Consider the following 27,667-nt stretch of genomic DNA (forward strand, 5'->3'; position numbering starts at 1 on the left):
GGCGGGGCCAACTCAATATTGAACCCTACGGACTAAGACTGGGAGGCCATTAAAGTGAATGTGTGCGTAAAGGCAGGCGTCCCAATACTTTTGGCAATATAGTGTATATAATGTTGAAAAAATAGTCCAATGTGATAAACTAAATAATAATTGCTTCTTTCCTATTCCTTCTTATTTCTTTCTTCCACCAAACACCATTGTGAATACACCCCTGAAAAATTCTAAATGGACTAACCAGAGGTACATGCTGGAGTGTAAACAGCCAGCTTGCAGCTCATTCCCCTCTGGGAATAATAATCTGCAGACCAAATGATTTCTCCATAGCTCTCGATCACCAATAAAATCCCAATCATCAGTAACAGGAGGAGAAGAGAAAGAATTTGCATAGCATCAAATCTTTAAAATGTAGCTTTTATTTGTAAAAAACACGTGCACTCACATTTCCGCATGTCTTCACTGACACAAGTTTCACAGCATAGATATAAACCCAAGGTTTGTTCTGACCGTAATCTCTGGCTGTGAGTGGACAACCTGGCGTGCGTGGTGACATCAACACCCAAAGCCCTGCCCTATGCGTTTCGTCATCTGACGTGCCTCCATGGCAAATTAAAAGCAATGTATGCTCTTACACAACTTACAGTGGTATGAACTGTGTACCTCAGTTACCAAAGCCGTGGGACACTACTGTGTGTTCCAGCGTGTGTTCCAGGTGAAGCGGAAGCATGATCCTTCCCTACGTGTTTCCTCACTAACATCACATGCATACATTGCTTTTAATTTTCCATATTTTAATAAATGGTAAACAGTATGAGAGTTCCCTCATTTTATCTTGCCATGGTCCTGGCTGCACTGTGAGACCATTAGATGCATGGAGTGTCCTTGGAAGGGGTGAAACATCTCTGTGAAGGATCTAGATAAGTGGCGATTTCTCAGCATTTCTTTGAAGTACATTGGCCTCCAGAGAGTGCGCATTGACTTTCTCATGCAAAGAAACGTCACATACCATCTGGTGAGTGCGGTATGTGGTGGAAAATCACACAAGTGCACGGGGTTATTTGCATGAATATAATTGACCTTTATGAAGTGGTGGCATTTATCGATGAACTTTGAGGCGAGCACCAGAGCACCTTCAATTTCATTTCTTCATTTTGGACTATTATTATACAGTATTTATATAGCGCCAAAAGGTTTGCTCAGCGCTGTACATTATAGACTAATTTGTTTTCATTTATTGTATTATCTGTGACCAGGAACCAAATGCCTGGCTCACAGTGGTGGCGTGGTGTGTAGATAATAAATTCTCCTTGGGATTTAAAAAAAGGAAAGACAGCTTTGCCTCCTGAAAACCTGAAATGCGATCCACCGCGATGAATTTTATAGGCCGTCAGGCTGTGTAAGACAACCCAAAAGGTCGCAGCATTGTGGCAACTTTCAACAGACAAGTTGCTGGAAACAGAAGTTTTTATTTCACAGGCAATTTATTTCAGTTTTAATTTTGAACTGACAGGGCCACTTTGAAGCAACGGGTCAGGTGACAGATCACATCAGGTCAGGTGACAGATCACATCAGGTCAGGTGACAGATCACATCAGGTCAGGTGACAGATCACATCAGGTCATCTGATATCAAACAAACGCTGCTTTCCCTTTAAACAACGTAGGGAATCTCGCAGACATGGCGCATCGCTGACTTCGCGGCTCCGCCCTCTTTACGTTCCCACGCACTCTCTGACCTCCTGCTGGGTGCGGGGGCGGGCTTAGAGCGCTTCGGCCAATTAAGCCTCAGGAGGCTCGCCCCCCCTGATCTCAGCCAATACGAGCGGAGAGATCCCAAGCGACGTCACCGGGCGGTCTTCCTGACGAGAAGGCGCCGCCATTTTCACTCATTGGACTGGGAGAGCGGCGAGCAGCGGCCGGGGCTCGTTCTGTGGACGGTACACTGAGGGGTAAGTGTACTGTCCCGGTGACAAGAGTCCTCCGGTCCGGGTCAATGTCGCCATCTGTGTAGGAGAATGCTGGCCGGGGTGGTCTTGGCTCCAGGTCACGTGACACTGTGTCATTGTTGGGCAGCCTCAGGCTCCTCATAGGGATGGTTTCCAGGGAGACATGGCTGCTGAGCTGCTAGATGTGACCAGGCCCGGGGACCTCCCCAGCATCTTATACTGTACACATCAACCTAAACCCATCAATGGATGTAGTGAGGGCCCTGGGATTGGCTGCCTCAGTGACCCCCTTCCTCCAAGGCTGCGATGACACTAGGAAGTCGCCAGTGTGCACGCTTGGTTTTGGCCAAAGCAGCTACTACCTGCGACCGATCACTCCTGATGTGGACAGTCTGTGTTCAGGGCCAATCAACCGCAGGCAATCACTGCATGAGCCAATCACATCTGAGTGGCTGCTATTAGCTGGGAGCTGTCAGCCTCCCATTGATTTCAATGGGGCTTCTTACTGCAGCTCATTGATGGGAACCCTCTCAGGAGTGCCGCATGTAATCTCACACCAATGTGAATGGGACCTTAGGGCAGAATTAAAGTGTTACTAAACCCAGGACCCTGCGTTCACTATATCCGTTCTCCCCGGACCCTGCGTTCACTATATCGGCTCTCCCCGGACCCTGCGTTCACTATATCGGCTCTCCCCGGACCCTGCGTTCACTATATCGGCTCTCCCCGGACCCTGCGTTCACTATATCGGCTCTCCCCGGACCCTGCGTTCACTATATCGGCTCTCCCCGGACCCGGCGTTCCCTATATCGGCTCTCCCCGGACCCGGCGTTCCCTATATCTGGTCTCCCACTGTACACACAATGTGGAAATGCAATTATGTTACATAGTTAGTTTGGCTGAAAAAAGACAAAAAAATGGCGTCTGCAAAGGTTTGGGCACCCTGCAGAATTTATAGCATGCACTGCCCCCTTTGCAAAGCTGAGACATGCCAGTGTCATGGATTGTTCTCAATCATCGTCTGGGAAGACCAGATGATGTCAATCTCAAAGGTTTTAAATGCCCAGACTCATCTGACCATGCCCCAACAATCAGCACCATGGGTTCTTCTAAGCAGTTGTCTAGAAAACTGAAACTGAAAATAGTTGACGCTCACAAAGCTGGAGAAGGCTATAAGAAGATAGCAAAGCGTTTTCAGATTTCAATATCCTCTGTTTGGAATGTAATTAAGAAATGGCAGTCATCAGGAACAGTGGAAGTTAAAGCAAGATCTGGAAGACCAAGATAAATATCAGACAGAACAGCTCGCAGGATTGTGAGAAAAACAATTCAAAACCCACGTTTGACTGCACAATCCCTCCAGAAAGATCTGGCAGACACTGGAGTTGTGGTACACTATTCCACTATAAAGAGATACTTGTACAAATATGGTCTTCATGGAAGAGTCATCAGAAGAAAACCTCTTCTACGTCCTCACCACAAAAATCATTGTTTGAACTTTGCAATTGAACATATAGACAAGCCTGATGCATTTTGGAAACAAGTTCTGTGGACCGATGAGGTTAAAATTTAACTTTTTGGCCGGAATGAGCAAAGGTACGTTTGGAGAAGAAGGGGCACAGAATTTAATGAAAAGAACCTCTGTCCAACTGTTAAGCATGGGGTTGGATCAATCATGCTTTGGGGTTGTGTTGCAGCCAGTGGCACAGGGAACATCTCACGAGTAGAAGGAAAAATGGATTCAATAAAATTTCAGCAAATTTTGGATGGTAACTTGATGCCATCTGTGAAAAAGCTGAAGTTAAAGAGAGGATGGCTTCTACAAATGGATAATGATCCTAAACGCACCTCGAAATCCACGGGGGATTACATCAAGAGGCGTAAACTGAAGGTTTTGCCATGGCCTTCACAATCTCCTGACCTCAACGTAATTGAAAATCTATGGATACACCTTAAAAGAGCAGTGCGTGACAGACAGCCCAGAAATCTCAAATAACTGGAAGACTTTTGTAAGGAAGAATGGGCAAAGATACCTCAAACAAGAATTGAAAGACTCTTGGCTGTCTACAAAAAGCGTTTACAAGCTGTGATACTTGCCAAAGGGGGCAGTACAAGATATTAACTCTGCAGGGTGCCCAAACTTTTGCAGATGCCATTTTTTTGTTTTCTGTTATTTTGAAAGTTTAAATGATGGAAATAAAATCTAACTTTTGTTGACATATTATAAGAATGTCTAATCTGTAATTCGATGCCTTTTGGAGATTTTTCCATCTTTCCTTGGCTTCTTTATGCACATTAATACAAATTTTTAGCTGGGGTGCCCAAACTTTCGATCCCCACTGTATACTGGCCGAAAATTTGTTTGATAGAGAAAAGTTTTCCTTCCTGTTCCTTATAATTTTCCTGTCTCTGCAGTTGAAAACAAACATCGATTTGACCACACTAATGATTAGAAAATCAAACTAATATTCTTGAAACGAAAATTCTTGAATGAAAATCTATACGTGTATGGCTGAGTGCCACTTTGATGGACTTTGCTTGTTCCGGCTCTAAGTCCTGGCTCAATCCTGGAACACAGTGCTATATGCTGTTTGCAGCCACGGCTACATATCATGTATACTGCACATCCAGCGGCCTCACAGGTTAGTGGGGGACATATTGTAAAATAAACCCGCGCCTGAACCCAACCCAATAATGAATTAGTGCTGCTGTTCAGAGATGAAAACATCAATACATAAATTTGAATATAACCACAGCGCAAAAATTAATAAAAATAATGCATAATATCAATAACAAAAAATGTCCGTGGAAAAAATTAATATTTAATTGGTGCAACAAATATAAATATCAGTGACAATATATGAAAAATAGTTTGATATTTATATTTGTTGCACCAATGAAATATTAATTTTTTCCACTGACATTTTTTGATATTGATGATCTGCATTATTTTTATTAATTTTTACGCTGTGGTTATTTTCAAGTCTAGTGGGGGACTTAGTTTGTTTGGGCCAAGGTGGAGTTTAAAGTGATTCTAAAGCTGTAAGAATTTTTTATTTTTTTACCTTAATGAATTCTGCGCATTCAAGTAGAACTGTACTTGCCTCCGATCCCGCAGCTCCACGCCCATCCGCTGTCCTCTTCGACTGACTTCCAGGTCATGAACGCCGGGCAGAGAAGACATCGCTCCTGCAGGAGTTCCATCAAATTCGGCATTGTCAAATTTGTACAGTGAGCTGTGCTTGTGCAGCTCACTGTACAAGGGTGGACAGGCAGGTAGGTAACTTTAACCACTTCCCGTCCGGCACATGTGTATAAACGGCCGGATGGAGGCAGTGCAGGAGCGGGTTGCCATTCATAAATGACGCCCGCCATTTTAGCCTGTCCGCGCTCCCTGGGAGCACGCGGCACCGATCGCTGTACGGGACCTCTGTATGAAGTCCTGATCATGTGATCACTGATTGGCCAATCAGTGATTACATGAATAGTAGTAAGCAAGATGTCATTTATAATTTTTGGTTATAAACTAATTTGGCTAATTTTTTACTTTGGGTATAAGAAAAACACTTTTTTTCAAAATTGTTGGACGTTTTCATTTATATAGCAAAAAAAATAAAAATCCCAGTGGTGAATAAATACCACCAAAATAAAGTTTTATCTGTCAAAAAAAATGCCAAATAAATTCATGGGTAGTGTTGCATGACCGCGCAATTGTCATTCAAAGTGTGATGGCGCTGAAAGCTGAAAATTGGCCTGGATTGGAAGGGGGTAAAAGTGTCCGGACTGGAAGTGGTTAATGCAGAAGAGCCAAAACATGGCTATCCTGCATTAAAAATCCTGCCTGTCTGCCAATTTTTCATTTTTTTAAAAATTTTTTTAAAGTTTCACTTTAAGGTAAAAACCCTTCTGTGTTGCAGGATCCCCCCAGCCCCCACCGGTTTCCTCCCTTATAGTAACCTAATCCCAACCTCAATCCAGCGATGTGCACAAGAGCGGCGGCTCTCCTGGCTCTGTCCCTTCTCAATGGGTAGGTTGATAGTTAGCGGCTCCCGCTGCTGTCAATCAAATTCAGTGACAAGGGAGTGGGAGGCAAGGCTGATTCACACTGTCTGTCAGTAGACGCACACAAGGCAGCTGGGGAGCGAACTGGCATGAGTGCCCCTATAGGAAACAGCTTCTTATGGGGGCACTCGCCGAGGAGGAGGACCCAGGTGCACTGGCCAGAGGAAGATGAAGATCAGGGCTGCTCTGTGCAGAGCTAAGGATTACATGTTTATTATTTTAAGGGAAAAAAACTAAAGATTTAATGTTACTTTAATTACTTCCAGACCACCCGCCTGCAGTGTACTTCGGACAAAGGCCTGTGCAGGCACAGCGACATACTGGTACATTGCTGCCTGGTGTAGGGGTGCGCATTCTCCCCGCTGACACCCTCTGTGATTATACACAGCAGAAGTCTTGTCAGTAGGTCCCCCCGGCCAATAATTCATGGGTTGGACCTGCTGATTAGCTGTGTCTGTTCTCAGCCCAGAGCCTAGTGCTGATTTTGCACCCCGTCCCAGCCAGTGTCATTAGTACAGTACAGTGACAATGTATTGTATTATCACTGATCATTGTATTAATGTCACTGGAGATGTGGCATCTCCTCTCGGTGTCAGATTGCCCGCCGCACTATCGCAGTTCCATTATAAGTTGCTGATCACCACCATTACTACACTGCTTAAAGGAACACTTTTTTTATTCAGAGTATAGCATCAAGTCAAATGAACTCCTGGGATATTGATCTGGTCAGTTAAGTAGCAGAGGGGGTTTTTAATCAGTTTCAGCTGCTTTGGTGTTAATGAAATTAACAACAGGTGCACTAGATGGATAACAATGAGATGACCCCCAAAACAGGAATGGTTTTATAGGTGGAGGCCACTGACATTTTGTTCCCTACTCAACTTTTCTGACTGTTTTTTACTAGTTTTGCATTTGGCTAGGGTCAGTGTCACTATTGGTAGCATGAGGGGATACCTGAACCCTACAGAGGTTGCACAGGCAGTCCAACTCCCCAAGGATGGCACATCAATACGTGCCATTGCTAGAAGATTTGCTGTGTCTTCCAGCACAGTCTCAAGAGCATGGAGGAGATTCCAGGAGACTGGCAGTTACTCTGGGAAAACTGGACAGGGCCGTAGAAGGTCCTTAACCCATCAGCAGGACCAGTATCAGCTCCTTTGTTTGAGGAACAGGATGAGCACTGCCAGAGCCCTACAAAATGACCTCCAGCAGGCTACTAGTGTAAGTGTCTCTGACCAAACAATCAGAAACCGACTTCATGAGGGTGGCCTGAGGGACCGACGTCCTCTAGTGGGCCCTGTGCTCACTGCCCTGCACTATAGCGCTCAATTAGCATTTGAACACCAGAATTTGGAGGTCCACCACTGGCGCCCTGTGCTTTTCACAGATGAGAGCAGGTTCACCCTGAGGACACTTGACAGACATGAAAGGGTGTGGAGAACGTTATGCTGCCTGTAACATCCTTCAGAATGACTGTTTTGGTTGGTCAGTGATGGTCTGGGGAGGAATATCCATGGAGGGATGCACAGACCTCTAAAGGCTAGACAATGGCACCCTGACTGCCATTAGATATCGGAATGAAATCCTTGGACCCATTGTCAGATCCTACGCTGGTGCAGTGGGTCCTGGGTTCCTCCTGGTGCATGAAAATGCCCAGCCTCATGTGGTGAGAGTATGCAGGCAGTTCCTGGAGGGTGAAGGAATTGATACCATTAAATGGTCCCCACATTTGCCTGACCTAAATCCAATAGAACACCTCTGGGATGTCATGTTTCGGTCCATCCGCGACCACCAGGTTGCACCTCAGACTGTCCAGGAGCTCAGTGATGCCCTGGTCCAGATCTGGGAGGAAACCCCATCCATCGTCTCATTAGGAGCATGCCCCGACATTGTCAGGCATGCATACAAGCACAAGGGGGCCATACAATCTACTGAGGACCATTCTGAGTTGCTGCAATTAAATTTCTGTAGGTTGATAATTTTCATTTCCCATCAAACGTTTGGTGCTTCCTTATGTTCCTAACACATTACCCAGTTCATATCAGTATAGATATCCTACATCACTACTAGAAGTGTAGGATTCTGAAGGTTCCCTGGGTGGCTCTATCTCTTCAGTACAATAAAGATCAGCAGCAGGAAAAGGTCTTCTTTGCAGGTGTCATTTAACCACTTGCTGTCCTCCTGCTGTTTATAAACGGCAGGACGGTGGCACTCCAAGGGCCAGTTGCTGTTCATAAATGGCACCCGCCATTTCTAGCTGTGCGCGCTCCCTGGGAGCGTGCAGCACCACAATCCGGTGCCCGCTGTGTCCTCCGGACACAGTGAAACACCGATCAACAGATGGGACCTCTGTACGAGGTCCCGATCATGTGATCGCTGATTGGCCAATCAGTGATCACATGCAAAGTAGTAAGCAAGATGTCACTTGTGACATCATTGCTTACTATGTGTGAAATCTGTGAATGATCACAGAGGTCACATGGTACAAAGCTATTCACAACAGCCTTGTACCATGTGACAAGCTGTGACCAATCACAGCTCACTCAGTAGTTCTCAATGGCTGCAAGAATGCAGACAGAGAGAAAGAGAAATGATTGCTTTTACATCCTATATGAGTGTAAAAGCAACCACTGTAAAAAAAAAAAAAAATATATATCTTTATCACCCCCCCCACAATTAGTACAGTGTCACCATGGCGACACTGTACTGCTAGGGTGACAGTATGTAAAAAAAAAAACCCAAAACATAAATAATATAAAAATGTAAAAAAATGTTTAAACATTATAATTTTTGGTTATAAACTAATTTGGCTTTTTTTTTTTTTTTTTGTACTAAAAAGATAACGGAATACATTTCGGCCAAGATTTATGATGAAAGATTATTTATTTGCAAAATTTTATAAGAAAAACACTTTTTTTCAAAATTTTTGGACTTTTTCATTTACATAGCAAAAAAATAAAAATCCCAGCGGTGAATAAATACCACCAAAATAAAGCTTTATCTTTCTCAAAAAAATGGTAAAAAATTCATATGGGTACAGTGTTGCATGACCGCGCAATTGTCATTCAAAGTGTGATAGCGCTGAAAATTGCCCTGGACAGGAAGGGGGTAAAAGTGTCCGGACAGGAAGTGGTTAAAAAAAAAAAGAAGAAAAAGTTGCCTAACCATGCTTCTTATTCATCTGCTTTGCAGTATTTTTGTGTCTGGACCTATATCTGTGTGGTCTGATTCCTTTGTGTAACTGCGGAAATACGTTGTAAATGTATCCAAACAGCACTCATATGTTTGACTAGTCAGTTGCTGAAAACTTAAATTGTTCATTGGGAGCTTAAATATGTGTGCTCATTTCATGTGTGTTTGTTTCTCTTACAAAGAACACAGAGAAATGGTATTGGGTTGTGGTTACACGCTCTCTGAAATGGTGTACGTACCACTTAGACATTCTTTGTTTCTCATTACGCTTTTGATATTCACAACAGATGGCATTTCCTGTAAGATAAATGTTAAATGCCTAACAACTATCTGCATTTCTTCTGTAGTGACAACCAAGCTCCAGATTATACTGCCTTTTTACACATACTCATTCTAGTTCCTTGCAGTTGCTGAACAATTTCTTACAGTAGCTTTTTTTAAGAAGGTGATATTTGAAAAAGTCTCACCAAACATGTTGTTTGTTGCTGCAGTCCTGTTAGGTGACAGTGTATGTAGCAGTTTGTTCTGATTTTCTAAGCTTGAGAATTCACTTACTTAAAGTGGAATTCCAGTTGATTAAAAAAAATAAATAAAATAAGTCAGCCGCTACAAAAACTGTAGCGGCTGACTTTTAAAATACAGACACCTGTCCCGCGATATCCTCACCATGGCTGGTTTCACCAGCTGTCTTCTCTCCCCGGCATCTTCAGTGTGGGCACCCGGCTGTGACAGCTTTTGCTGCGCCTTGTGAATGGTCCCGTAGTCTTCTGGGACCTATTATGTGTACCAGAATACTTCATGGAGAGAGGAGGAAGGACAAACTCCGCTTCTGATCGCCTTAGGCGATCAGAGGGGGGAGGACAACTTTTGCTTCTGATCACCTTAGGCGATCGCAGCGGAAGTGAGAGTGGGTACCTGTCAAATTTGGGTACCTGGTCCCCAAAGGTGCCAATCCTTAACGGGGAGCGGGGGACAGAGCATTAAAGCAGAACATCCCATTTTGGGTGGAGCTCCGCTTTAAGTCCGTTTAAATATTGCCAACATACTTATTAGATATAACTCAAAGAACACACAATGATGGAAATGTGGGACTTTTAAGGCAATATTATCCATTGACTGGGATAAAAATTACAACATGCTTTATTACAAATTGTTAAAATCATATATATCGCTACAAAAATGGATAAAATGAAACATAATGGCTGTGTATATCACAAGTAAGGATTTGATGTAGTGTGAAATCCTTGTCTTCCCACTAGAAGACCTGTAGATGGAACTTCTTCAGTGGGATACCCATTGCGTTTCAGAACAATATAATTCCCTTCGTCGGGTAATTACTCTACAATATAATAAATCACATTATGATTCTGTATTACAATGAAAATAAGTATAAATAAATGTGACATTTCATTTTATACATACCATGAAAAATTATATTCTGAACCACGTCACTGAAGAAGTTCCATCTACAGGTCTTCTAGTGGGAAGAGAAGGGTTTCACACTACACCAAATCCTTAATTGTGATCTACACAGCCATTCGGTTTCATGTTATCCATTTTTGTGTTGATGTATGTGATTTGAACAATTTGTAGTAAGGCATGTTGTAATGTTTATCTCTGTCAATGGTTACTGTTGCCTTAAAAGTCCCACATTTCCACCATTGGGGGGTTCTTCTTTAGGTTCTGATTTTCTAGGTCATAGTGTTCATGATTCGTGGTCGGCATCATGCTCCCTATTCCCTTGCCCTTCATGCTCTCTCCCCCCCGCAATCCTGATGTCCAATTGCATTTTTCAAGGAGAGTAATATTTAATTAGCAGTGATTGACAGCGCTGGTCGGACACCAGGTGCTTCCATGAGATAAGTACTGTCACTAGGTGGTCAGGGGGAAGGAGATGCGTCAGTCCTCTTGTTCCACCCCTTCTGTTTTTCGCAGCATGAATGGGCTCAGCTGCATCCGACGCCTGGCGATCCAGCATCATTGGCTGCACAGCATTTGTGGTTGCTAAGCTGAAGGTGACTGGGTCACACGGTGTCTTTGGTTGCTAGGATGCAGGTGGCAGTCTTCAACGCTTGGGAACTGATTCAGGTAATGGACAAAATACGTAGGTGTTGAAGAAATGTGCTTATGCTCATTGAAATGCCTTTTGGAAGTTTTAAACTAGAACATGGAGCATCTATCCATTTCCTCCATATTTGTTCAGTTTACAGTAAAAAGTGTCCATGGAGTGGATTGGCATGTCTTGAAAAATTCATATATACTGTTGATGATACAATGTATCGCTTGCCCTGGAGTAATAATAGAACAATATTATTTATTAGGTCTTTTAGGTGTGTGTGTTTTTTTTTTTACTTTGGAATTCTTGGAACTTTTGGAATACTGGTTGTCAATGAACCGATGAACTGCTGATGCTATTGTTTTTAATAGCTAAATAGATTTTTTTTTTTTTTGTTGTGTTTTTCCTATAATATAATGTGTTATGGAAAAAAAATTTAAATAAAAATCTGAATTAAAAGAAGGAATGTAAGTGGCTGGGATGCACAGCGTCTGGTTTGTAGGTTGGAGGTGGCCAGATCGCCCAGCAGCTTTGGCTGCTAGGATGCAAGGGACTGGGTCACGCTGTCTTTGGTTGCAGATGGCCGAGGCACAAAGCAACATAGATTTCCATGTGTGTACAGCCCACCTGCCTACACCATTATAACCAAAGACACTATGTGGCCCAGTGTCCTGAACATGCATGCTTATGTTCAGACACCCATGGTGATGGCCTACTCTTGGGTAATAAGAGAATGTCCAGAAAAATCCATTACACGCAACTATGGGGCGGCACAGTGGCTAAGTGGTTAGCACTTCTGCCTGGCAGTACTAGGGTTGCCGGTTCAATTCCCAACCACGGCACCACCTGCCTGGTGTTTGCATGTTCTCCCTGTGCCTGCGTGGGTTTCCTCCGGGTACTCCGGTTTCCTCTCACACTCCAAAGACATGCTGGTAGGTTAATTGGTATGTGTATGAATGAATGTAAGTTAGGGACCTTAGATTGTACACCCCTTGAGGGTTAGGGACTGATGTGAATGTACAATATATGTATGTAAAGCACTGTGTAAATTGATGGTGCTATATAAGTACCTGAAATGAAATAAACTAATTGTTCCAACTGCAGGTGTAATCACAGGTCAGGGGTAGTCTACAGATAAAGTTTATTTTTTTATTTATTACAGGTAGTTATATAGTGCTGTCAATTTATGCAGCACTTTTACATATATATATATATATATATATATATATATATATATATATATATTACATTCACATCCGTCCCTAACCCTCAAGGGGTGTACAATCTAAGGTCCCTAACTTACATTCATACATACACATACTAGGGCCAGTTTAGACAGGAGCCAATTAACCTACCAGCATGTCTTTGGGGTGTGGGAGGAAACCGGAGGAAACTCATGCAGGCACAGGGAGAACTTGCAAACTCCAGGCAGGTGGTGCCGTGTTTGGGATTTGAACCAACGACCCTAGTACTGCCAGGCAGAAGTGCTGACCATTTAGCCACTGTGCTGCCCAAATAAAGCAGACCAAAAACATTCAGAATAGGATATATCCACCTCCTTGTGTAGGTAGTTTCTCCACCTGGGATTGATGAAGGAGATCTTTGTTTAAAGAAGGCTGTCACAAGAAATATGGAAGCTGCCAATGTCTGTGTAGTTTGGGAGATATGGGGGCTCTATTTAAAAACTTGTGTGTGTGTGTGTGTGTGTGTGTATATATATATGTGTGTGTGTGTGTGTGTGTGTGTGTGTGTGTATATATATACACACACCGTAGGATCCGTAGGATCAAGGGACAGGTGAATGCCTGTTTTTTAAGTCCGCAGCTACAGTTTTTGTAGCTGCTTTTATTTTTTTTTACAGTGTGACTGGAGCTCCGCTTTTAAGCTGGCTTTTTCATGGCTGATTTCACGGTGGGGCCCAGGTGTCTGCACTGTCATGTATGTTGATGATTTTTATAAGCTTGAGGACATCATATGACAGGATCTAACAGATCAACAGTACAAAGTGCCCAGACAGTTGTCAGCGATGACATTCCTCTACTAATGTAGTCGTATGCCTCCAGTCACTGCTGATCTATCACGTCAGTAGTAAACTCAACAATTCCCTGATAGCTAGGTGTATCATCGTGTAAGGATGTCCAAAAGTGAAACATATTGGTACAATTGATGGACCACATCGCAGAAATTCTCAGTAAACCTCATCACTACATTTGCATATCATGATGGCAAACCTCAGTTTCCGATGTTCATAAACGTACATAGTAACAGATTAGGACCATTTGTTTAGAGTTGTTCATAGTTGCTTTATGGAATAATAGGGACAGTTTATGTTAAATCCCATTTGGTATGAAAACATGATTTTCATACTAGTTCTGACTGGGAGATGCGTCTCCCATATGAGGCTTGCATCCTGTTGTCTGGATGTGGGTGATGAGCCCAGACCAGCTACTCTCACAGCACATGTTAGTCTACACCCGGACCATGACACATGTGAGCTTCAATTATTCTATGTAGCACAGACAAATTGCAAGCTCTGGTTTCACATCTGAGGGAGACTAGCTGGCGTGTGTGCAACTGGGAAGCACACAAGCTGCCTCTTAGATTTGACCCCTTTGTGCCGGTTCACATATATGCAGATTGAACTGCATCCAGTACTCATGACATGTGAAAGAACATTGCTTCCTATGGTGCCTATTCACATGTGTGCGGTGCACTGGCGATGCGGATTCAGTGCGGTTTGAAGGAGAGTCATGTAGGAATCCTGAGCAGTGTGCTCCAGTTCAGGTGCGGATTACAGGCTATTGACTTCTATGGGAACCGTTTCTAAACCGCACGTCATCAGTTGTGAACAGGATAAAATCCTGACCTGAACCTGTTGTAAACCTGGCCTGAAACGCTGAACTACTGTATCAATTAGCTGTGAGGCTGGGTTCACATGTATGAGGTGAGGTATATTGCATGTGATTCACACAGGAACTGCACCGCATTCCTGTGCAAGTCAGATGTGATTTGTGTGTGGCACTGTTCTGCACGGGAATCAGATCGCATGGGTATTCACACCTATCCGATCCAATTCTGCACATCGCACCGCGTTTTGCGGACCGATTTCGGGATGCTGTTGACCTAACATACACACCCGCAGCGGTTCGCATGAACGGTGCAATTCTGATGCGGTGCAGATTTTGCACAGAAAATGCTGCAAATTCCGCACTGCATCAGTGTGAACCAGGGTGGAAACCTGACCTTCAATCCGCACCGCGCATGTGTAAATCAGCACTGGAATATTCAGTGCAGTTTTTGACAGATAATCCGTGCATGCATTGTTCCCTCAACAATGTCCTTATTGCTACATGTTCTCCATACCCATGTCATCACATTCCAGTGTCCAAGCTCCAGTCTGCAGTAGCGTCTATTGCTGAATCCTCCACTGTGTCTGCATTCTGTGGCCGCACTATGAACACCGGTATGTTGTCATTAAACACTAGCCCAAGTATCCATGGTAGAGAGTTGTCTGGTATTTATCAATAGACCTGTTTGTACTCAGCTCATTGCCATCGGTGTATCACAGCTTCTGCAGTTGGTATTATACATGGTATTCCATATATTATCACAGCATACATATCTGGACACCTGCTTACAGCTATAGCCTCCTTGTCCACTTTTTGTGTCACAAAAAGGAATAAAATCAGAAATTTCTAACTAACCCCCCTCCACTGAAACCATAAACACAACAACAGGCTTATCTGTTCCCTCTCTGCTTTTCTACCACCCCACTGCAATTACCCGTCATTGTGAACCTACTTTCGATCTTAATCGACTCCTGTCATGCCTTGATCAACTCCTGGTCATCATTAGTCCCTGTTTTGTCTCCCTGCAATATACAAAGTTTCCACTTTGCCCTGTCCTCAAATGTGTAGGCCTCACACTGCCTCCCTTTTCTCTGGCCATCATCACCTTCTGCTTTATCTAATCTTCTAGTCCACAATCATTGCTCCTCATTCCCTTCCAGTTGTGATCTTCCTATTGCTCATCCACGCTTCTGATCTGCTGTATGTGAGGGCATGGTTAAGGGTGAATCTTGAGTAGTATCGAAATGCAAATTTAGATAAGGTTGTTCAGGCCTTTAGTTCCAGGGGTTAGTAATGGGAAGCATAATCCTTGTCTTTTACACTTTAGGCAACTTCTCACAGGTGAAAATCAATTGTCTTGGCAAAGGTTTTAATCTATTTATTTTTTTTATTCTCAGGAGTTGATCAAAAGATGCCAGTGGACAATGCTGAAGCTGCTATAGAGCCCTGGAAATTCAGGTATTTAAATCGTTGCTTAATGTGGCCCTGCCCCTTAAAAAACAGAGGCAGCCTGCAAAATAAAGAGCTTTGTATTTAACAGGCAGTGGTTCAGCTCTTTGCATTCTTGTTGGATTTGGTGTCCTCTGATGGTCCCTGTGGTTCCTCCTTTCAACAGCTTCATCGCTATTGTAATTCTTAGTGATGTCCAAGTCAATGGTAAATATTCACAGGGAAGAGCTACTCCTCTGACGGGGGTAGGCAGACTTGAAATAAGTAGCAAACACAGTCTCATTGCTTGGCAGACAATTCTGTGTTTAGGTCTAATTTAAAGATTTGTTGTCTCATGGAGTGGCCATGGGTAGGTCTCTGGGGGTTTTGGAGGTGCATTGGTAGGAATTGTTTGACCACTTTTTCTTCTACACCTACCACAGTTGCAAACTATTGCACCAAAATCTTTGAACTGACCAGATTTTACTAGCGTGTTCAATTACAGATTTGGGTATAGGTTTTATTTCTTGAGTCTGATGAAAAGGTTTGATCTTCATGTGGATTACAATAGAAAACTAGTAGTTCAGCAAGGTTCAGGTGTCCAAAGACCAGGAGAGAAAAATCCTGACTACCACAACTGGGACTGAAATAAACCTCTGGTGACCAGGATGTCCTCTGTATTGAAGCTCTTCCACTCAGACCTCCTTATCAGTCTGGCTAACACATTACTCTGCATTTCCAGGAAGTGGGAATGATTGTTGTCTACTGACACCTCTACCACATGCCATGGAGCCAGGCCTTGCACAAAGTGTCAAATCATCCTCTTAATCTAAAGTACCTGGAGTTGGGTTTAGTGATTGCCACAGACAATGGGGTGATGGGTACAAACCTTACGTGTGTGTGTGTGTGTGATGTATGTATATGTGTATGTATATGTGTATATGTGTGTGTGTATATATATATATATATATATATATATTTATTATGTGTGTGTATGTATACGTACATGGAGGGAGGAGGGGTGGTGAAAAGAACTATATACATGGTTGCTATGGAGGATTAGTATACAATGCTGCTGTCACATAGGGGAGAGTTTAAGTACTTATAGCTATTATACTTGGGTGAGGGGTGTATGCAGTTAAGTCAAACCCAAACCATAGCATTGCTGAGAGTTGTTGCTGCCTTCTAGTTTTTTGTTTTTTTTTATCAGGCTTTTTGAATCCAATGACCGAGACTCAATTCAGTGCGAAAACGTACAATTGTGTTTGAGGAAGAATGAAATGAAAGTGGTTGTCCAGTCTCTGGTGAAACAAATAGGTCAGCAGCTACAAAAACTGCAGTGGGGTGGGAAAGGGGAGGAGAACTTCCGCTTCCAATCACGTAGGCCAGGGGTCTCCAAAACTTTCTAAACAAAGGGCCAGTTAACTGGCTTTCAGACTTTAGGGGGAGCCGGACTGTGGCCATTGGGAGTAGAAATTGTCCTGCGTCATTGGGAGTAAACAATGCATCTTTGACGGGAGGAATACTGCCCTATTCTTGGTGTAAGTTGGGGAAATAGTGCCCATCGGTGTCAGTGGGAAGAATAGTGCCCCATTGTTGGTGTCAGAGGGAGGAATAGGGATTGTTGTTGATGTCACTAGCAAGAATTATGCCGCCTTGTTCATGTCAGTGCCAGGAATAGTGTCTTGTATCAGTGGGAGAAAAATTGCCGCAAGGGCCGGATCAGGGCAAGCAAAGGGCTGCATCCGGTCCCTGAGTCGTAGTTTGGAGAGCACTGGTACTGTCTGCCTTATGAATGTGCATGTGACTGTGGTGCATGTAGTGCTCTCTTCAGACCTGAAACAGCAGAAAACATCATCCTTTCATGTCTTTGGCCAGCCTTATACCCATACTGCAACTCTGTTTCTAAAGGACTCTACGATATTTTTACTGGTCACCCCATCTGGGAACTAGGTGAATGTGATCTGCAATCCACACATTTATTTTATACAGTATATGTGTGTAAAACTCCTACTCAGGGGCAGACTGACAACTCATGGGGCTCCCGGGCAATAGAGGATCATGGGGCCCCTGTGTCCTTGCCCAAACTCAAAAAAGCCTATGAAAAAGGTATCAGGGGCATCTCATGGGGCCCCCTACTGACCCCGGGCCCTCGGGCAGTGCCGAGTTTCCAAATGGTTAGTCCACCCCTGCTCCTACTAGTTGTTGATCTAAACATTGCATAATTATGTCTGCGTGGTTTTTTAAAAAAATTTTTTAATGCATTCTATACCAAAAGGAATTTGGCATTGAGTTGACCCCTAAAGAGCATATCCTATTCTACTTCTCACTGGAGAGAGACTGGTTTGGTGCAGCTTTCAACTAGATTACTGCACTGGATGTCTTTGTTTGAGAAAACACTACTGTACAGTCTGCCACGGATAATCAAGTTATTATCAGAACTGGATGGCTGTCAGATACTTGTATCTGGAATGGAGTGGAATTATTTTTATGTAGCTTTGAGGTGTCTGTGTGACGTAAGGGAAAGTGGATGGTTATAAGCTGTCAGTATGCTTCCACTGACAACAGAGCACCTTCGAAAAACACCAGCTCTAATTGTTTGGATATATTGACTACCTGGCTCTTGGTATTTCCAAACCTGGCTTTTATATTTATTAGTGCAGTCTAAATTAAAGTTCATCAATTTTAATTTACAAATATTTTTGAACAACTAGATGTAAAGGTTTGCCTGCCTTATTCTGTGCTAGGCTATACACATTTTATTTACCCTTGTTAATATCATGGACCAGCTTGAAAATATACATTTTTCTGTAATCAAAGTGACTAGAATTTTTTATATAGATTGTTTTTTAGCTGCTCAGAAGTTGATTATTGAAATAGACAAATATGTAGAAGTGACACCATTGTTATGCATAAATAGCTCATTATTCTTTGAAATCCTATTATAAGGGGCCGAGGATATCGTGGCAGAGGCAACTTTGGAAGAGGGAATCGTGTGATGAAAGGACAGATGCCTTTTGGCCGAGGGAAGATGCAGGATAAACCAATGAATGGAATTATACCAATGAGGTAATCTTAGCTAAAGTTACTTAGGGGCAATCATAAAGGTGTTCTAGACATCCTTTAGAATTCTGTTGGGGCGCAGCACTGAAGGTGTTGGTGCTTGTGCCCAATTCATGCACCTGTCACAGAATGCTTTAGGCTAAGACGTGTCAAGACTTCATGTCTTTAGAACCACTGTAAGCTCTACAGACTTTCAAATGAGCATTTGAGTAACAAACAAGGCTCCGTTGCCTTGTTGGCATAAAAGCCAATCAAGGCATTCCAGCAACATAAAATTGAACCGGGCAGCAGCTTGTTTAGCAAATATATATGCTATAATAAACATTTAACAGCAGTGGAGATTTTATAAAAATTAGTACCATTACTTAAAATTGCATGTTGAAGTATTTATATTTATTTGCAGACGAGGCATGGGGCGGATGCATCCGTATATGGACCCCAGAGGACGTGGCGGAATCAGAGGACGACCTCCAGGATTTATGCCGCCACCACCACTTCCTCCAAGAGACATGGAAGATCCTTTTCCACCATCACCACCTCCTCCACTTCCCCCTCCGCATTTCCACCCGTTAAGGTTCTCAGAGTCGACTTCTTTTTCATGGTTGCTAATGTTTTCTTAAATATTTTCTTGCTTTTTTACCAACTTTTTTTTTTTTTTGCTTTTGTGCTGGTATAGGCGTGGCCCTCCTCCACCGCCACCACCTCCAGGACTAATGGGATTTAGAGGGATGCCACCACCTCCACGTGGACGGGGTATGTTGCCACCACCTCCAAGAGGAAACTTCGGCCCACCAAGAGGGTAAGACTGCTACCTCCCCCCTCCCTTCTTACTTAAATTATATTTCCTATACTATTACCTTTTTTTATATGATGATATATTTACCCTTAGTTGGTATATAAGCACAGGTTTAGATAACCATATAGATGCCATATAAATCTTGCATGCCGTTTTTGATAAAATATAGATCTTATATTTACATATATAGTACACGTTTGAGTTTGTTTTATTTCTATCTCTATTACTATTTTAATCCAGTTTCCTATATAGCAAACACTTGTGATTTTATCCTCCCACACAGCTTTCCCAATGGACGCGGTGCTGCAGCACATCCTCCGCCACCTGGCCGGGGCCAGCGATGGCCCGTCCCGCCAGGTGGCAGACGCTATTAAAGAGACACACTGTTTAGAATCCATTACAGATTTTAACTGACCGGAGAGCGAGACAGTTTTTTGTTTTTGTCTTTTTTATTGCCAAATGAGCATTTTTAGTTGAGTTTCGGAAAGGAACTTTTTGGTTTTACAACGGCCCTCATATGTTAAATGGCATACAAAAAAAAAAGGCCAAGCGGCATTATATAAGACAGACAGTTTCTCTTTGGACAATTCACCAAATGTATTTCATAATTTAAAAGTGTGGACGTTGACTGCACAACGGGAAAAGAACTCACAAGATGGGTCAAGCATTTTAATGTAATTTATAATTAAATATCGGACTTCTCTGCAACTTTTTTTTTTTAACGGTTGCTTTCAGTGTTTTTGTTTGTGAACTAAGCACTCCAGAAGCTACACTTGTCATATATAAGGTTTTTTTTTAATGTAATGGTAAATGTTAACGCTAAGTTATGTGAAAACTATCTGGAATGTTGTGAGCAATTTTTAGGAGTCGAAAAAAAGAACTCTTCCTAATTAATGTATACAAAGCTTGACCTGGTTTGACTGTTGGGTTGTATAGGGTAGTGTAACTGTAACCTGTAACAATACAGTGGCTCTGTCATGCTCATGTTTTATTTATTTGCATTACTTCCGACCTTTCAGAAGACTGAAAATTTGTCGCTAAAGTTAAAATCCTTCACTCAGATTTATTTGTATGCTTGTAAAACTTATTTCATTTTTTTTTTCCAAAACTGTATACTGCCTCTAGTAGTGTTTTTATAATGTGAGCAAAAGCAAGGTGAACCGTGTTAAGTTGTATTTGTTTTTTTTTTTATTAAATGTAATTTATTTTAGCAGTACTGTTCAATTGTAAACTGTACATTGTACTGAATGGAGCCCTACTTTATACATAATACCGAGGGCTGAACCTCAAGTGAAGGCCGTTTAGTCTGGCTTTGTTCCTAAGTTTCCAAAGCCGATAAACAGATCATAGACTGTGATAAGTAAGAATAATTAATACAGTTTGAGAGAAGCTGATATAAGCTGTTCACTCGGATAGAAGACTTCAGATTTCCCAAAACAAATGTTACATTTCTTGAGTCCTGCAGTTAACAATCTGTTTACATTGTAACACTAATGTATACTCCTGCCGAAAACAGTATTTATTTCATGTTTAATAGCTTTTTCATTTTTTTTTTTTCTTTTTTTTTAACTTTTATCCCAATACAAAAGTAAAACTGTTTGGACTCGTGTTTTTTAGTTTTTCTTTTTTTCTTTTTCCTTCAACTAGCAAGTTTGTTAATTTTTAGCATTTTACTGATGGAAAGTGTGTCTGAGATTTTTGTGTTGCAAGCTTCTACCAATACACCGCTAACAGAAAATGAAATGATAACCATGTAATCATCAATGCATGTCCAGAGATATATAAATTGTTTTTTTATGGCTATTTTGTAAAGAAGAAACAAATCTGTAGCATAACTGCTGATTTCTATGGAAACTGGCTACAGAGTTCAGGCCCCATATAAAGTGGCCCTACAGTCTACACAAAATGGAGGCAGACTTTTTGTGGTTAGATTTACACTGCCATGAGAATGCAGCCTGGCTATTCACTTGCATCCTGTGATATGACTAAGGTACAACAATGTTAGTAAAGTCCCAGGAAGCGGAATAGGCTAGCAATACAGATTCCATTGTTCTGTGCAGGACACACGGGTATTTTATAAAAGTGGTAATTTTTGGACATAACACTTTAATTTTAAACTACGAACAATATGCCTCCCTTTAATGAAAGGAAAAAAAATCTGTTAGGTACGCTTTGCACAAAAATTGCTTATATACTAAAACTGCGGTCCAATTTTAGAGACATTTGACTAAATATTGTAGCGTCTTGGGTTGCCTTAAGCACAACTTAAAGGATAAGTTCACTTTAAAAATATTAAATACCTTTTTTATTTTTTTTTTTAACGGCAAAATAAAAGTGCTATATTTTTTTTTCCTTGCGCCTGCAATCGGCGGGTGCAATGTCAGGCTCCTGCAGACTGTCAGTAAAGTCCAGGAAGCTCAATGGACTACGAGAGCGTTCACCAGCCCTCTTGCAGCTCATTGAGAACTACAAGCTGTCAGCTGCAATGGCTGATGGTACTTGTAGGCATTCATTCACAGAACTCTGAATGAATGACACAGCTATGTGGGCAGAGCTCCACATGGCCGCACTGTTTTCAAATTGTGACAGTGGGGGCAGGGAGTGAGATGGTGGATGCTCAATGTGTTACATGTTACAACCTAAATATGGGTGTAACATGTTGATAAAAGGTGAACTTATCCATTTTACTTACATGTCCTCTGGTGATGCTAACTTATGCTGTTCTATGTTCACTCTATCTCATTTTGGGTTTGGTGTGATTTGGCTGGCTTTGGGGTAACTCCTACAGATACAGAGTTATATTTTTCCTGGCACCAAGGCATGCTGAAATTGCATGCACAGCTTGGTGCAAGCAGGTGGGTGAGATGGTTTGCTTCAGCAGAGATCTAGTTTATCTCTTGCAATAAAAAAATTCCACTTTAAGTCTGTAACAGGCAGAGGATGCTGACTCTTTCATGGTATGTCATATGTAAGCTAGACAGTGTAAATAAAAAAAAAAAACAAAAAACAAACTATGAAACTGTGGATCCCCTTTTTCTGCTCTGTTTTCCATCAGAAAAAAGTTGTGACGGGGCTGATGGGTACTAGATACTTTCCCAAACGAAAGGCAAGTCACTTAAAGTGGAACTCTTCTATTTTTCCTCTCTGAAGTTCATTCTCCAATAGTTTCTTTGTGGAAATATTACCATCTCTGGTGGATTCTTCAAATAAACCTATAGTAAAAGCATTGAAGGGAAACAGGCCATTCAGCACACAGCATTAATAACCTAACAAAAGATCAGCTCCGTCTCCCACATTACATTAATAACCTCACAGTAGGTCTAACCTTCCACATCAGTGGAGGAACTTAGAATAAATAATAAAAAGAGAATTAAACAAGGAAAATCTGCTTAATTGAAATGTGTATCAATTCAATTTCACATTTTAATTCTTCCAGTTTACAAGTTAATATTCTTTGTTAAAGCAGTCTCACTTTACTTCTAGGTTCATCTAGTCTGCCAAGAGACAAAGTGCATGTAGCATGTTAATCTGTGCAGTGAAAGCTGAGCTACACCGTTTGTCCCCCTTATTCCATCACTGTCACACCAAACTGCTAACAGGGAGACTTCTATAGAAGTTGTTCTGAAAACGCTGCCATTTCTCATGCAAGGGGAAGCGGATAGTGACTGGAATATTAGTATATTATTTAGAGCACCTGGCCCTTGCCATGCCATTGTTCCAGTCTTGGTGTGAGAAAAAGAAGACAGCAAGTAAGAAGGAGACTGGGTGAGGGACAAAATAATAACTGCAGGAGCCAATATGATTGTATAGGTGCCGGAAGAGAATGAACGCAGGAGGGGAACCAAGAGAAAATAGGCAGCAGGGACTGGGTGACCATAAATGACAGCAGAAGGGCAAAACATAAAGGGCGGTAGCTACTGGAATTTGGCTGGCCATACACTGTACAATTTTCTTAAACTTTTCTGTCCAATTTCTGCCCAATTTCCTTTAGATTTACCTTCAACTATGCTGTGAAAGGGCCTGCCTAATTGGATACAATTGAAAGTGTTGTTTAGGTTTGACCCCATATTATGTAGTTTTTGGTAAATCTAAAGCAAAATTCTCAAGAAAATTGTAAAATGTATGGCCAGCCTTTGTTGGATAAAATGCAAAACATGAAGAAGAGATTTTGGTGGTTCTTGAAGTGTAGATAATTGTTTTTATTTAAATATGAGTCATTGGACTAGCGAGCAAGCTCTTATTCCTGATGAGACTTCTTTAGGGCTCATGCATACAGAACCTCTTAAACTCCGCTTTTTGCATTTTTTTTTTTTCTTCTTCTAAATCCCCCTTAATGAGGTAGATTACTAAAACTGGAGCACTCAGAATCTGGTGCAGCTGTGCATGGTAGCTAATCAGCTTCTTCAATTAAGCTTTGGCAATAAACCCTGGGAGCTGATTGGTTTCTATGCACAGCTGCACCAGATTTTGCACTCTCCGGTTTTAGTAAATAACCTCTTATGTGTCCATGCACACATAGGTGGTTTAAAGGCAGAAAAAAAAATCCAGGGCCAACATGTGGTTTTAGGTGTGTTTTTAAGGTCATGTACTCATGGGGCCTTAATATTTAAACAAAAAAAAAAATCTTGTTTCTAACTAGTTTTACAATTCTAGCTGTAGGTGGGAGCAACAATATTTACTTATTTCATAAGCAGACTAGACTTTAGTCCTTCTTGCTGTTCTCTGCAGGCTGAATGGCTACAGTGAAAAAGAAACCAATAACCTAGTTGGTTTAAATTCTTCTGATATAGTATATAAAACAATTATGGAAACATGGTACCATATACAATTATGGAAACCATATCCATCTGTGAATATTACATGATAAATTACTTTAAAGACAACATTAGCATAGTCTTTTTTTTTTTTTTTTTTTTTATTAATTACACCTTACAAAACCCAGCAACACTTTAATACATAATCAGCTACACTTTGTTACACATTTTCCAAAACTAAAAAAAAAAAAATACCTTCCCACTTTCGTTTTCTCCTCTAACGGTTTCCTCTTATCACTGTCTCTCTCCCTCTTTTCATTTCTCTTTATTCTTCTACTCCATCAGCTCCATGAACCTCTGTGTAGTTTTAAACGCACACCATCTTTCCCAGAATTTTAAGAATATCCATTTTATCTTCTCCACTATAGTAAAGTTCTTCCTTTCTGTATAGACGTTTTACTCTTTTTATCCAATCTTTTTATTTAGAGGTCTTTTGGGCTTTCCAAAATTTAGGGATCAGCTCTTTTGCTGCATTAATTAGATGAAGGATCATCGTATTCTTATACTGTTAGATCAGTGTTGTGGAATAGGTACACCCATGGATCTCTCACTGCACCCTCTCCTATATTCTCCACTATTTGTTGAACTACTTCCTGCCAAAATTCTTGTATTTTGGAACGTTACCACCATATATCTACCATTGTGCCCTCCTTCCCATAAAGTCTTGAGTACAGGCTGCCCTGTACTCACATGTACTTCAGCCACGATCCAACAATTTTATCCCCAACATAATCCCCATTGGTACCTTTTCAGTGTGTACATGCTCATCGTGTCCCATTCATCCCTATGGGGAGAGATGTACTCCAAGCGACTGGGGGGGCTGCCATGAGTAAGGCTACTAGTATAAAAGAACAGGGCTGTGGCAGTCTAGCACAGAATAGAGGCGGCAAGGTCCATAGTATTGGTAAGATCCCTGGATCGGTGCTGAAGATCAGTATCAGCCCAAGCAGGCTGCTTGCACTCAGCGGGATAGGAGACCTCACCGTTTGGACAAGTTGTCCTTTGAGGATAAACACACTAAAAACGCAATGAGTACACTTTGTTTTCAAAGTACACCTTGTTTTTCCTTGTGCCACTTTTATAGAATACCCAGCTAAATGTCTCAGTCATGTTCCTGGTGAAGTGAAAGGGGGGCATTATCATGACTGGCTGCCTCTGTTGTGTGGGCAGTGGGTGAACTCTAATCTGCAATAAAAAGGAATGAGTCAGCTGTGTCGCTATTGCAGTAGGCTGCCTTTGCTTCTGTCCTGTTCCCCAAATTGTTGTGCAAATTGATATCAAGCCTTATTGTTAGTACCCTGTCAACATGTGAAAGAATGATGCTATTATTGCTATTATTGTCACCCTTTGAAGCACATTGAAGAAGGTATGCAGGCCATTGAAGATCTTTGCCACAGACATTTTTTTTAAGGTGAGAGTGACTAATTTGTTTTCTTTTAACCTGTGTGCTCATCCTCTGGGCTTTCACTATCAGGTAAGGCTCCACGTACAGAGATTTGCTGTCATCTCTCAATGTATGCCTCTGTGTGATTCTTCCCCCTCTTTGTTAAAAGAAACCTGTGCTGAGAAAAGTGCAAAAGCTGCATTGTCAACCTCTGATTACAAATGGCATCCTCCATATTTTTCTCACTCCAGGTTCCCTTTAAGCTTTGCAGAAGGTGATAACGCTTGTCTGTAGACTGCCCTTATATAAAAAAAGCTTGAGAGCATCAGATGGCTTTTAGCTTACAATTGCATTCACAGGTTTTCTGAATAAAATGAGGGGCTTAGCCATCCATATCATCATTATAGATGGTATCCTCTAGCTTAAATATAGTGCGCTTTTTCTCCCATTACGATGTGTGCAGCAGTCGATTATAGGATTTTAAAAGCTTAACATTGTAATTTTAATAATAAACACAATAAAACATTCTTAATGCATATGCTTTCTTAGAAAACATGGTTACAGGAGTTTAGCATGACAATAAAACTGAATATTTAAAGTTCATATTTTCAAGAAAATGGGAATGTGACTGCTGCCTCTACAGCTGTTTTCTCACCTAGAGCCATGCTGAAATTACAGTAAGATCTTTTGCATAAGAATAGGCAACCCCCCCCATTTGCTCTGCTCAGGGAGACTCGGTTCACGGCTGCATCGTATTACACTTTCGTGTTTTCACCTGACCCTACAGTAGTGCTTTATGATGTGGGGTATGGACAAGTCTTAAAAGGAAGAAGTGATTTATTTGATATGAATTGGGGAACTCTTTTGTATTACAAATATCCTAAAACTAGAACCCAGAAACAAAATAAGCCTTTAACTGCATACAGAGCGCATGACCTACCTGCCCATTATGTTTTATTACAGGCATTTACACAGCGTCTAACATACTATATGTTCACATCAGCTTGCAATCTAAGGTCCCTATAATCACACAGTAGTGTCAGTGTAGACAGGCGCTAAGTAACCTACCAGCATGTCTTTGGATTGTGAGAGTTAACTGGAGGGAAATTCATGCATTCACAGGGAGAACATAAATCTCTGCAGATAATATCTTGGCTGGGATTCAATTTGAGGAATTTGAGTGCAGCAAGGTAGGAGTGCTAAACACTGACCCTTGTAGTTAATGTAACTGTTACTTTATAAACAATCTCCCTCCACAGAAGATAGAAATGACTTCCCTTGGCCACGGTTCTGTTAAAGATAAATTGTCACCTGAAGTCTTTTATTTAGAAACCAGCACTTTTTGGACTGTCAATTGCCTGGCCCCCTACTGAGCTTGGTGCTTCATCTTGCCACACCCTACATCACTACTGTGTCCTGTAGTGATGTAGGAACTGTTGAGCTCACCAGGAGGCCACAAGATTGATATTTCAAATAGTGTTGGTTTCCTAATAGACATCATGGGGTTTATTTACTAAAGCTGGAGAGTGTAAAATCAGGTGCACTTCTGCATAGAAACCAATCCGCTTCCAGGTGTTATTGCTAAGGCTTAATTGAACAAGCTGAGGTTAGAAGCTGATTGGCTCCCATGCACAGCTGCACAAGATTCTGAGTGATCCAGCTTTAGTAAATCTAGCCACATGAAGGTCTGTCTTTAGAGCTGAAGTTTGGTCACAGAAATTTTAACCTCCCTGGCGGTATTCCCGAGTGTAGCTCGGGGTAGAGTTTCAGTACCACAAGCGGTAACCCTGAGCTACACTCGGGCTTACCATGCAGCGTTGCACAGGGATTCCCTGCAGCGCTTACCTTGTCCTTCGCTCCCGCGATGTGTCCCCGGCCATCTCCTCTGGCCGATGCCGGCATCTGTTCCAGTCCCTGTGAAGTAGGGACGTACGGGCGCCGGAACCAGCGGCAAATTTGAAAATTTTAAAAAATGACTTTTTTATAAATGATTATTACATAGTAAAACATTGCTGTTTCAAAGCATTTCACATACATTAGTCCCTACTGCTTTGTCCTGTGCCCTGACTGTTCTTTCGGCC

The 27,667-nt window shown here is 41.9% G+C and overlaps 1 protein-coding gene across 3 annotated transcripts; it reads left to right on the forward strand.

The window, feature by feature from the left end:
- The first annotated feature begins 1,804 nt into the window (after window positions 1-1,804).
- Window positions 1,805-26,113, forward strand: LOC149461786 (uncharacterized). 3 transcript variants are annotated; one of them, XM_089677825.1, is made up of 6 exons: window positions 1,805-1,945; window positions 15,499-15,559; window positions 18,479-18,598; window positions 18,996-19,166; window positions 19,269-19,391; window positions 25,556-26,113. In XM_089677825.1, the coding sequence occupies exons 2-6, from the start codon at window positions 15,513-15,515 to the stop codon at window positions 25,878-25,880; spliced, it is 786 nt and encodes a 261-aa protein (XP_089533951.1). In that variant the 5' UTR covers window positions 1,805-1,945; window positions 15,499-15,512; the 3' UTR covers window positions 25,881-26,113. The 3 variants fall into 3 exon arrangements, with proteins under 3 accessions (XP_089533951.1, XP_089533953.1, XP_089533952.1); XM_089677827.1 differs by having other exon boundaries at window positions 1,809-1,945; window positions 25,677-26,113; XM_089677826.1 differs by lacking the exon at window positions 25,556-26,113 and adding an exon at window positions 19,672-20,997 and having other exon boundaries at window positions 1,810-1,945.
- Window positions 26,114-27,667: the final 1,554 nt, after the last annotated feature.

This window comes from Staurois parvus, unplaced genomic scaffold (assembly GCF_062004578.1).
Source record: "Staurois parvus isolate SC_StPar_1 unplaced genomic scaffold, SC_StPar_1.0 ptg000192l, whole genome shotgun sequence".
NCBI classification, from domain to species: Eukaryota; Metazoa; Chordata; class Amphibia; order Anura; family Ranidae; genus Staurois; species Staurois parvus.

Excerpts from the sequence above, each read along its gene's own strand:
- LOC149461786 (XM_089677825.1), top strand. The coding sequence starts at position 15,513 with ATGCCAGTGGACAATGCTGAAGCTGCTATAGAGCCCTGGAAATTCAG. Across the intron at positions 18,599-18,995 it reads AATGGAATTATACCAATGAG|ACGAGGCATGGGGCGGATGC; the intron begins GTAATCTTAGCT and ends ATTTATTTGCAG. Across the intron at positions 19,392-25,555 it reads AACTTCGGCCCACCAAGAGG|CACATTGAAGAAGGTATGCA; the intron begins GTAAGACTGCTA and ends CACCCTTTGAAG.